Genomic DNA, 11,876 nt, shown 5'->3' with positions numbered 1-11,876 from the left:
GGGACAGGCAAAAACTAAAGAATGCTACGATCCCTACTACCTTATACTTCTACCAACCATGATAACAGAATATTTTGACGCTATTCGTGTTATGTATACATGTGATACTTTTTACTTCAAAAAATATTTCAACGCGGACAAAGTCACGGGAATAGCTAGTCTGGTACAAACGTCTAAAATAGGAATCAAATTTTGAAGAGTTGATAAAAAAACAATTAACGAATAGTCAATAAAAATCACATAAATCCATAATTAATTAACCTATTTTTACAGCCAATTACGAAATTAAATTGAATAATTTTTCAAATTAGTCTTTTTTTAACTTTGAGTGAAAACAGACTCAATTTAAAGATGTTGAAAAAACTATTTATTATAGTTTTAGTTTTGGCTATTTGTAAGTATATTTAACTATTAATTAAGATTAATAATAATATTAGAAATGCGAAGATCTGTTCGTTACAGTTTCACGACTTACCCCCGCTTTCTGAGGCACATTTAGCGGTAGTTTATTAAATAGCGTTTAAATCGATTCATAAGTCTGCCTCCGTGGCGCAGTGGTTTAGGTAACCACGCCGCTACCATTGCGTCTGGAGGTCGTGGGTTCGATTCCCACACAAAACAATTATTTGAGCGATCCACAAATGATTGTTTCAGGTCTGGTTGTATTTTGTGTCCGTTGTTTTTACGTTTGTAAAAGCCCTCGCGACACAAGTGCAATTCTTATTGGGGGGGTCTATCCCACTAGTCCCGTTGAGTTGTCCCGTGACGGGACAACTGGCACTATTTTGTCCCAGTTGTCCCGTGGCGGGACAAGTGACACTGTTTTGATGCCAGTTGTCCCGTTGCAGAAAAATCACGGGACTAATGGGACAGACGGAAGGGTCAAAACAACTGGTTCCATTGAGTTGTTGTGTGACAACTGGTATTTGGTACTTTGGTAAGATAGCAGACGTTATACAAACTAGTACATTTTAACAAGGGTAGATAGCTCAAATGGAATATGCACTATACTTGTGTAGATAAATTGTAAAACCAAACGTATTTAAACCTATATCTTAGTAATAATACTCAAAGTGTACACAGGGATAGTTACCGGATTGTGTCCCATTACATCTTTGTTATACTAAAACTGTCTAAGGGTCTCTGCGACTTTTGCTTACTATACAAGCCTAAAAGGTAAAAAAAAAAACTTCTTGTGAATTTAAAGTTTACATAGGTAAGCGTACAATTCATCATCTGCTATCTTACCAAGCTATCTTATAAAGTACCAAGTTCCTGTTGTCACACAACAACTCAATGGAACCAGTTGTTTTGACCCTTCCGTCTGTCCCATTAGTCCCGTGATTTTTCTGCAACGGGACAACTGGCATCAAAACAGTGTCACTTGTCCCGCCACGGGACAACTGGGACAAAATAGTGCCAGTTGTCCCGTCACGGGACAACTCAACGGGACTAGTGGGATAGACCCGAAATAAACCGTTTACGTTTTTACGTTTCTCAATTAACAATGTTAGTCCCATGTAATTGGGGGCGAGAATATTGCCGTATACCGGGCACGTTACCGAACTCCAAACTACTATTTTATTTTAAAACATTTTAATAACAATTTCATTGTGTTTCTTATTTATTTTATTACTTTCAATTGCAGATGTGGATTCCTTGTAAGTTAAAAATTCATTTTATCATAGTAACTAGCGAACCAATATCATCACAGAGTAATATTTTTAATATTTTCATTAACCAAGATTATTCAGACAATTTTTACAAAACGAATGGTTTACACTAAAGGTCATTTTTCAATACCCTATCTATCCTATGCTTACTTACTCAAGACAAACATTAGCCTTTACACACACACTGTATCGCACGTTCTTAGTATCGTACAGTATTACGCGCGGGTGCGCAGCGCGCTCCGAGAGAGCGATTTTCTTCGCGGGCGCGGACAGATGAGCGCGGCGCGTGCTCTTTCCTTTCCCTTTGCCAACCCTAAAGAACGGCTCCACATGTTGGTTCCAACGCTCGTACCAACGTTGGACTGCAAACTCTGCGTACACACGCTGGCTAATAAACTAGTTCTGTCCCGTCAGATCGCGAGCGATGGCGCAGATTCCTTTGATGAAACCGACACGAGCCGTCCAACTACCAACATGTATAATCTATGCTACCAACGCTCGCCCCAACGTTGGGACCAATGCCATTTTCTAGATCCACACGTTGGGGACAACGTGTGGAGTCGGCGAACCGATCAACGTTAACTTTGTCTTATAATATGTAGTAATTTATTATTAATTTGTTAATTAATTTCAGTTCAATTACTAATAGTAAGAAAGATAAAAAGAAAAGTAAGTTTTTGAAATATTATTTTATTTGTATTTAGTAAATGTTATAAAAGTAACGCTATATACCGGACACGTTACTAAACTCCGGACTAATATTAACATTTCAATTATTTTCATTCAGGTAAGAAAAAGGAGAAGAAGACAGTCAAGTAAGTATATAATAACTGTTGTTATAATAGACGTTCGTTGCTCTTGCAAGACAAATAAATATATTTCGACAAATAAAAAACAAATTACCTAGCGTATAATTGAGAGGTTATAATTCCCAGAGTACCCCGATCCCCGAGGCCCCCGTCCCGGAGGACCCCGATTTATTTTTATCTTAACGAACAATTACGAGTATTTGTTCTGAGCCTGGTTGTCAATTCATCTATATAAGTATATATTTAAAAGTATATAAGTATGTTTATCAGTTATTTGGTTACCATAGTACAAGCTCTGCTTAGTTTGGAATCAAATGACCGTGTGTGAGTTGTCCAACAATGTCCAACAATTTTTACCCAGGGAATAACCCATTAAGATTAGGGGTTTTATCCCATTTTTTTTTAATTAAAAAAGGCCACGCCTGCACTTAGTAAGTACTGCTCTTATGTTGCGGGGACTTTTTACAAACATACAAACAACGGACACAAAGGACAACCAAACTCGAAACAATTATTTGTGAATCGCACAAATCATTGTCACAATTGAACCCACGACCTCTCGACGCAATGGTATTGGCGTGGCTATCTTAACCATTGCGCCACGAAGGCGATTATTCTTATAAACTTCTAAATACATACTTATATAGATACATTAAACAATAGGCTCAGAAGAGATACTCGTGTTCATCACACAAATATTTGTCCCGGGTGGGATTCGACACACACGCGGCACTACGGTTACTGCGACGAGGTGACTGTTAACTACTATTATACTTATCATGTAAAAAAGATAACTTAGGATTTGAAGGATGAACTTAATATTAAACTACCTACCTATTTTCATTTCAGACCAATAAGTAAGTTATATTATTCTTCTTCTTATCGTATGATTAGTGGTCAACCTAGTGTCAAAGTTGTTCGAGCCGCCCGAAGGCCTTTGACATGGCTTAACGACTGTTATCTTAGTAGACAACAACCGGGACCGAATTTTTACGTGCCCCCCGAAGCACGTAGACGCCCAGCTCAAATACCACTATGCGGTCACCCATCTATAGAATGACCGCGCCAAAAGTTGCTTCACCCACAGATCATTGTCAGTCCGGTGAGCGCAACTGGCTATGGGCGCCTCACATTATTTAAATGTTGATACATACATAAAATCACGCTTTTCTACAAGACATTTCCTATATGATCATGAACAATATTGTCATATCGTCAGCATATTAGATGAATCTTTTACGTGTACAAGGATTTTTTTTCTTTATTCTTACTAACCTATTGTCTTTTTAATAACACGTAATACCCACAAACTCAATGCTTTTTCTTTTTATAGAAACGAAGCCTTTGGAAGAAAGGAAGTAAGTCTTTGTACATACATAACATCACGCCTATTATACCGGAACGTGTAGGCAGAGGTGTATGAAATACAATCACATTTCGCCATTAACAATGTTAGTACCATGTAATAGACTACCTATTGTCATATACCGGATACATTACCATACTTCGGACTGCCACTGTTGAGATATATTCTTAAAAAATTAGAAAAATAAACAGTAGCATTTTACCCGACTGGGAATCGAACCCGAGATTTCTTGATCAGCCATCAGGTTAACATAACATTCCCGTCGGAATTTCGATCATATAAAAACATTATTTCGGCAGCTATAAACATAACAAAAAAAATTATACAATTTAATGAAGTTATACGCGTACATACATAAAGAATAGAAAAGAAGCTATAAATAATAAAGAATAGAAGGTAATTTTTTTTTGTTGCAGAGTTTCTCAGAAATTTGATAATCCTGGATATGTAAGAGATCGAATTAGAGGTATGTCTGAAATTACATTATTGTCATCGAGACTACAATCATTTTGACAGCCGGCTCCTGAACTTACATGGCACTCAGCAAAACAGTGATATAGTATAAGCTGGCACCTCCCACGCAAAAAGACGATGGTTCGGTTTGGACAACACGCCAATGACTTTTCCAAGTTATGTGTGTATTAGAAATAATTATCACTTGCTCTAACAATGAAGGAAAACATCGTGGTGGAGCCTTAAGTAAGGAAAACGAACAAGTGATCATTATTTCTTACCAGCTGACACGCGCAATTTCGCTTGCGTCACTTAAGAGAGAATGGGTCAACATTTTCCCCGTTTCTGTAACATTTTTTACTGGTACTCTGCTCCTTTTGGTCGCAGTGTGATGATATATAGCCTATAGCCTTCCTCGATAAATGGGCTATCTAACACTGAAAGAATTTTTCAAATCAGACTAGCAGTTCCTGAGTAGCGCGTTCAAACAAACTCTTCAGCTTTATGATATTAGTATAGATACACACATAACTTGAAAAGTCATTGGTGTGTTGCCTCGGGATCAAATAGTGATGGTTTAAAACAACCTTATTGTTTCCTAGGTATAATGAAAAAGCCAGAAATGCCTCCTCGGTACTTCAAACACCGCAAGCCGTTCAACCCCGCCTGGATGGACTATTGCGACCCCTACCATTGCAACGACTATCACAAAACCGTCTGCGGACTGAATAGACGGAAAATGAAGTTTAAATTCTTTCAGAGCACTTGCCATTTGATATTGAATAATCAGTGTTCTTATTTTAGAGGGAGTTTGAGTAAGTAAATAGTACAACGTATTTTAAGCCTTTTTTCTGATTTTGATAATCTCCTGAACAATAAAAATATCATCCAAATGCCAGTCGGACTCGCGCGGGAAGGGTTCCGTACCAGAATCTATATTAGAAAATTCATTGGTATTCTTTTGGTCAACCCTAAACGTGGTTTTTACGTATTCGGAAATTTGGATTGACCAAAACAATACGTGAAAACCATGTTAATTATATAGGGACACACCCTAATATATTTTTAAAATGTTTAGTATTTGTTATAGCTGCAACGAAAATACATAATTTCTGAAAATTTCAGTTTCTCGCTATCATGGTTTATAAGATTCAGCCTGAAGACAGACAGACAGACAGCGAAGGCTTAGTAATAGGGTCCCGTTTTACATAATTTTAAAGGTCTATTCTACGTCTCTTGTATTTATGTTTCGTCTTCTACACAGCGACTTATTACGTACAAATCATACTAAAATTTTATTTTTTCTTTTCAGAATACGACCTAATAGATACTCATTTCTGTCACATCTATGTAATGTTCCTTCGTTCCGGCTGTCCTACATATTGTCACGACAAGGAAGTAGACCCCGTGTGTGCAGTCAGCAGTAGCAAAGGACAGCATGTGCTGTTCTTAAATGAATGTGCTTTTGATGCTGCTAATTGTAGAAATGGGACAATGTTAGGTAAATAAACACGTTTTTTATTACTATAGGTTAGTGTTTGTAAAACGATGCCCGTGATACACCCCTTCTTGACTATTTTTAAGCACAATTTCAGGGCCCCCTGGATATACAAAAAAATTATCTTTTGCTAAGACAATCCAGCGTTTACTTGCTGAAGAGATTTTATTCAATTTTGGATAGAAAGAAAAGGATATTTAAAAATCTTCAGAAGCCCTATTAAAATTGTAGAAACATGATAATAATAATATGGTATTTTAACTTTCATTGATAGGTACTTGGGGTGGGTATCGTGTTATGCAAGAAAAATATTATATGCATACTGTAAAATTTACGTAAGACAATTTTTTTATGATTAATGCAGTGACTTAGCATCGACAAAAAATTCATAAGAGTTAGAAAAGTGTCGATGTTCAGAATCACGTTGAAAAACGGAGGGTATTCTATACCTCGGATAAAATGGGAAATTCCCTAGAAAAAAACTATATCGGATTATTTCGGACTGATGTATGTATATTTTTGTAGTTTTAAACTACTTTCAAGCATGCAAGGTTTCATCACGATGTTTTCCTTCACCGTTATAACAAGTGATCACTTTATTTCATTTCAGATTACGAGAAAATCGACATGAGAGTATGTGAACATGTTCTTAATGAGTCTGAGAATGTTTAATTGTTTCACAATAAAATATGGCAAACAGCATACGCCGGAATATACAGCTGTCAAAATAATACAGACATTTATTATTTTTTCTTTTTCTTTCGTGTGTTTAGCTTATCTGCTATGAAAAGTCACTTTCTATGTATTACACTTATGTGTTTTATATAATAAAAAAAATGTATTTAATTTTGTTTTATTAATCAGGTAAGAGGTATTTTTTTTACGCGGGGACTTTTACAAACATAAACAACGGACACAAAGTACAACTAGACCCGAAACAATTATTTGTAGACTGCACTAATAATTGTTCCGTGTGGGAACCCACGACCTTCCGACGCAATGGTAGCGGTGTGGCGACCTAAACCACTGCGCCACGGAGGCAGTCATAAGAAGATATAATAGATATTTAAACAACAAAAATAAACGAATAGTAACTAGTTTAAAATTTAAATTAAGGTAGTACTCGTAACCGGTAGTCCTGTATGACAACATGTATGTATGTGAATGAAGCAAATTAAGTTTGTAGGGATTGTACCAAGTGACGTTCTTTTGTTTCCCCCAACACCCATGGAGATTAAAATGGCTTAAATGATGTATAGATTTATAATTTATCAGTTTGTAGAGTATGGAAGAGAACATGTGAAATGCTTGTATAGTATTTTAATTAATTCGTGTTTTAAAATGCTCCAGTTGGTTTAACGATTTAATCTTTTTACCGAAATGAAATTAAATTGAGAATGGACGTTTGGTGCTAAAATTGTAGAAAAATGAAGATTATTATAGTTTTTATTGTAATATTATGTAAGTATGTATATTTATTAAATTACTGTACTGCAGGGCAAGAGTCTCCTCCCGGAATGACATAGGGATGAGGAAACCAAGCTGGCCAAATGTGGAGACTTTGCAGTTCTTCAAGAACTGTTTTAAACAACTGTCAGACATATCATTCATCACGATGTTTTCCTTCACCGTTATAACAAAGTTATCTATTTTACCAAATGCTTTTTTTTGGTAACAATCCTTATGCTGAGTTTGATATGTTAATTTTATTGTATTTTTTTATGAAGTTTGAATTGACCTGTCCAAAAAAATGTCAAAATATGGGCTCCTTACAACTCATCTTAACGCGGAAAAAGTAATTAAAATTGTCCAAAGAGCAACCAGGCAATAGTGGCCTGAGTTCGATTCCCACTCTGAACGTAGTCATTTCATCACAAGATAGACTAATCTGTAATCTTTCTATTTGCTATATTTTAATATGAAACAGTAGTTAATCCGACTGCCGAAATGTCTGTCTTGAATTCGAGTCCTAGGCAAGGAACTTTCTATTAGTCTTTTATATTTATATAACAATATTTATCTAGCTTTTCAAAAACCGACCCAATCATCTGACAAAATCACTCCGAACGTGTACGAACGTGTCCGAGTTCTTAAAGAGGAGATCATGGACCAGATACGTCACAACCAGGCGGCTGCCCTCCCATCCTCGGATGTGAAGGCTGATAGCAATACTGGAGATATTACTGATAATTATGATTATGTTGGTAAGTAACCCAATGTACTTTATTAGCCCCATTTACACATACACTCTATTGTATGAAACAACAATCGCGTGTGAAAGAGCGCGTGTGTAAAGGGAAAAGACGTATTACAGGTAGTGCGGTTGATAAAAAGGAAGGACCCTATTGTTCTTTTGAATTTTCATTTCTTCTTCTACTATTTTCAGGCACATAGCGTTAAACGTTTTATTGTGGAAATGAAAGACGGTCTCTACCTTTGAGGATAATCCTAGGCCTTTTAACTCGCAATCTATATCTTTATATATATATATAATTCTACTGTAAGTGTGTATGTCACTGAACTTTTCTTAAACGACAGGACCGATTTTGATGAAATTTTTTGTGTGTGTTCAAGGGGATCTGAGAACGGTTTAGATTCACAATGTTGTCCGCTGGACAATGTTTTTTTAAATTAATTTTGGCAAAACAACGTTTGCCGGGTCAGCTAGAATTTTATATAAAAGAAAGTGGTGTTAGTTAGACCATTTATAACTCAAGAACGACTGAACAGATTACGTTGAAAATTGGTGGAGGGGTAGCTTTATAGCTTATAAACTATTTTCTTTATCTTACGTTTAATATATTCTTTTCATAACAGACATAGATGACCCAGTGACTCCGATAATGGACTTTGACGAAAGAAAGCGAGACGGCAGATTCAAACACAAGCCGACTATCACTCTCAAACCGACTACCAAGTTCGATCCTGGCAGTTCTAGTGAGGAGGAGATACCTGTGAGGTAAGTAGACAAGTAATATAATTACTAAATGAAAGTTAAAACTACAATTCAGGCCGAAAAAACGTGTTTACTATGTCATTTGAAATAGCCCGAGTAGAGTCTTGTATGCAAGGTTCGCGGCTGGAGGTAAACAACATACAGAATGTATAACATCAGTGACACGTCTTATACAGCTGACGGTGACCTGTTTGATACAGATACTTTATTTTGGAAATACACGTAGTTCGTCAGTATTATCTAGATAAATCATGGATGTCAAAGTTTTTACTAAAATGTCGGACTAGTTTTAGCACAAAAATAAAAATAAAAGAAAAAGCGTCTTTTTATAAAACATTCCTCAGCCCTGACATCGTCTGCGTGAAAAGATTCCCCGGAGTATAAAGTATTTTAGTTTTTAATTAATTTAAACTTATTGAACAAAGCTGTATAAAGCGGACTTAATGCTAGGGGCATTTTCTACCAGTCTTCTATTAAACTAGCTGACCCGCGCAACTTCGCTTGCGTCACCTAAGAGAATGGGTCAAAATTTTCCCCGTTTTTGTAACATTTTTCACTGGTACTCTGCTCCTATTGGTCGTAGCGTGATGATATATAGCCTAAAGCCTTCCTCGATAAATGGACTATCCAACACTGAAAGAATTTTTCAAATCGGACCAGTAGTTCCTGAGATTAGCGCGTTCAAACAAACAATCAAACAAACAAACTCTTCAGCTTCTATTAGTATAGATTATGTGTTAATTCAAGTTAAAAACTATCAGTATTTTTCACTTAGACTTGCAGAAGCCAGTAATTCCATATTTTCAGATCTAAAGTCCGCAGCCGTGGCCGTATAAGGAAGCCTAAAGAGATCTTCTACCGACGGTGGGACGGTTCAGACCCTGAACTGAATAAACCATTGAAATGGGTGCATTGTCTCGATCTGCTGACACCTTATATCATGGGGAACAGGGGCAATGGGACTAATAAACAAATATTGGCTAGTAACCCTGTTGTTTTGAGGTGAGAGACAAAAACACGCAAATCAAATTGCTTATTATTTTATGTCAATCAAAAAATATTTTAACCCTCGGTTTCTGAGTACTTTTAGCGGTAGTTTATCTATTCAAATGTTTACGAGTTTAAACGCCGTTGAATAGATAAACTATCGCTAAATGTACCTCAGAAACCGAGGTTAAGTCGAACAAAAAATTGAAGAACCTACGTATTAGGTACGTTTTCTATAAAAAACTCAAAGTAAATGACGTTCTTTGGTCTTTGCTTACCCCCATGGGAAAAAGGCGTGATATTATGTATGTATGTAAAAAGGTCACTTACGGCCCTTTTCAATGTTATAGATCTGGCGAATTACAGATAGATTGCTATCTTAGATGGTTACGTCAAAATAATCTATCTCTAACTGATTTCGGTATTATAATCCATGAGCTGTACTAACTAGTTATTGTTTTTTTCAGATTAGTCCATTTAATATCAGAATATACGGGAATGGACACAAAAGATGAAATCTACGCTATTCTTTACCAAATTAGTAATCTTCCCATAAGACTGTTTCAATGGGAGAAAAATGCGTTGAAACTGTTATTCAATCAGATAATAGCGGGTATGTATAGCTTTCTGTGTCTGAATATAGCAACAAGCCACTGTGTAGAAGACGATACATATTAGGTCTGGGAAAAAGTCTCTTCGCATTATAGTATGTATGAACTTGTAATAAAATCTCTTTGGCTTCAAGAATCACAAATGAGTACACGGTTCATTAGGTTTCTTTCAGTGAGCTCGTGAGGTACCCAAACATCGCGCTTTTTTGTGTAGAGAAAAGATTTTATTCATACATACTATAATGCGAAAAGACTTTTTCCCCGACCGGGAATATAAATAAAGACGTAGAAAAGGACTGCTAGGACGGACGTCTCTATATTTTTATTTTTATTTGTAAAAAAGACAACTCCCGCACTAAGAATTGCTCTTGTGTCGCGGGGACTCACAAACATACAAACAACAGACACAAAGTACAACCAGCCCCGAAACAACTATCTGTGGATTAGAGAAATATTTGTTTCGTGTGGGAATTCAACCCACGACCTCCCGACGCAGTGGTATGGGCGTGGCACCTAAACCACTGCGCCACGGAGGCAATATTTGTTCGACTTTTCGACACTGCTCCACACGGGTAAACTTGCTTGAACCTGAAAACTCGTGACCAGCGATTGTATACACTACCGATCAGACCACAGAGGCAAGAAGTACATGTATAAAATTGTAATTATTTTTTCAGAAAGAGTCCATAACTTCAAAACATTAAAACGTGGTATAAAACACATGTTTTTACATTGGCATCTAGATATCGGCAATGTTACCAACATATTAAAACAATCTAGAATATTTCGACCACCTTGTATACAAACTTCAGAGTTTTCTGGTAAGAATAACAATTTATTAAGCTAAGGGTCAATTTCACGACTTACCCCTCGGTTTCTGAGGTACATTTAGCGGTAGTTTATCTATTTAGTAGCGTTTAAGCTCACATAAAAATAACAGTTTGAATAGGTAAACAACCGCTTAATGAACCTCAGAAGCCGGGTATTAGAGATAAGTGTCAATTGTCGAATAGAAAATGGTTGACAAAGTCTTTTAACATAATAACCAGCTAACCGATGTTTAACCAGAAATACTGGATAGATCGTGATTTTCGTGCTTTGAAAAAGAGCAGCTCTGATTTGACTGGTAGTAAAATATCGCATTGCGCATTATTAAAAAATATATATACATATTAAACTTAAATGTTTCGTTGACAAGTTTTCAAAAAAGCTGAATAAATATGAATAACTGTAAAGAAATGCCTACAATTTATTATTTTACAGGTTCAACAAAATCATCACAAGTATTCAGATATCCTACAACGCCTAAAAAGAAGAAATGTCGCAAATCTAAAGAAGTTTTAGGAGAATGCCCTAATGACCCAGGAGAAAATAAAGAAGGGTTTTAAAAAGATAATGGTTTCTTTAACTATGCCTTCATTCATTAATCGTAGTGTAGTGGTCAACCTAGTGTCAAAGTTGTTTAAACCGCCCGGCAACCTTTGACATAGCTTAACGACTGTTATCTTAATTGGCTCGAAACA

At 36.2% G+C, this 11,876-nt stretch overlaps 2 protein-coding genes across 3 annotated transcripts; both read left to right on the top strand.

The window, feature by feature from the left end:
- The first annotated feature begins 301 nt into the window (after positions 1–301).
- On the top strand, positions 302–6,662 carry LOC142985492 (uncharacterized). 2 transcript variants are annotated; one of them, XM_076133700.1, is made up of 8 exons: positions 302–394; positions 1,649–2,342; positions 2,461–2,488; positions 3,332–3,840; positions 4,265–4,314; positions 4,904–5,116; positions 5,614–5,802; positions 6,410–6,661. In XM_076133700.1, exons 4-8 carry the CDS (start codon positions 3,797–3,799, stop codon positions 6,469–6,471), a joined length of 558 nt encoding a protein of 185 aa, XP_075989815.1. In that variant the 5' UTR covers positions 302–394; positions 1,649–2,342; positions 2,461–2,488; positions 3,332–3,796; the 3' UTR covers positions 6,472–6,661. The 2 variants fall into 2 exon arrangements, with proteins under 2 accessions (XP_075989815.1, XP_075989816.1); XM_076133701.1 differs by lacking the exons at positions 302–394; positions 1,649–2,342; positions 2,461–2,488 and having other exon boundaries at positions 3,830–3,933; positions 6,410–6,662.
- Positions 6,663–7,101: 439 nt separating this feature from the next.
- LOC142985586 (uncharacterized) lies at positions 7,102–11,741 on the top strand. The gene is made up of 7 exons (XM_076133844.1): positions 7,102–7,260; positions 7,824–8,003; positions 8,617–8,758; positions 9,563–9,757; positions 10,210–10,355; positions 11,031–11,174; positions 11,617–11,741. The coding sequence occupies exons 1-7, from the start codon at positions 7,227–7,229 to the stop codon at positions 11,739–11,741; spliced, it is 966 nt and encodes a 321-aa protein (XP_075989959.1). The 5' UTR covers positions 7,102–7,226.
- Positions 11,742–11,876: the final 135 nt, after the last annotated feature.

This window comes from Anticarsia gemmatalis, chromosome 30 (assembly GCF_050436995.1).
Source record: "Anticarsia gemmatalis isolate Benzon Research Colony breed Stoneville strain chromosome 30, ilAntGemm2 primary, whole genome shotgun sequence".
NCBI classification, from domain to species: Eukaryota; Metazoa; Arthropoda; class Insecta; order Lepidoptera; family Erebidae; genus Anticarsia; species Anticarsia gemmatalis.
The sequence above is the reverse complement of the archived record's forward strand: the minus strand, read 5'-3'. Positions and strand labels throughout refer to the sequence as shown.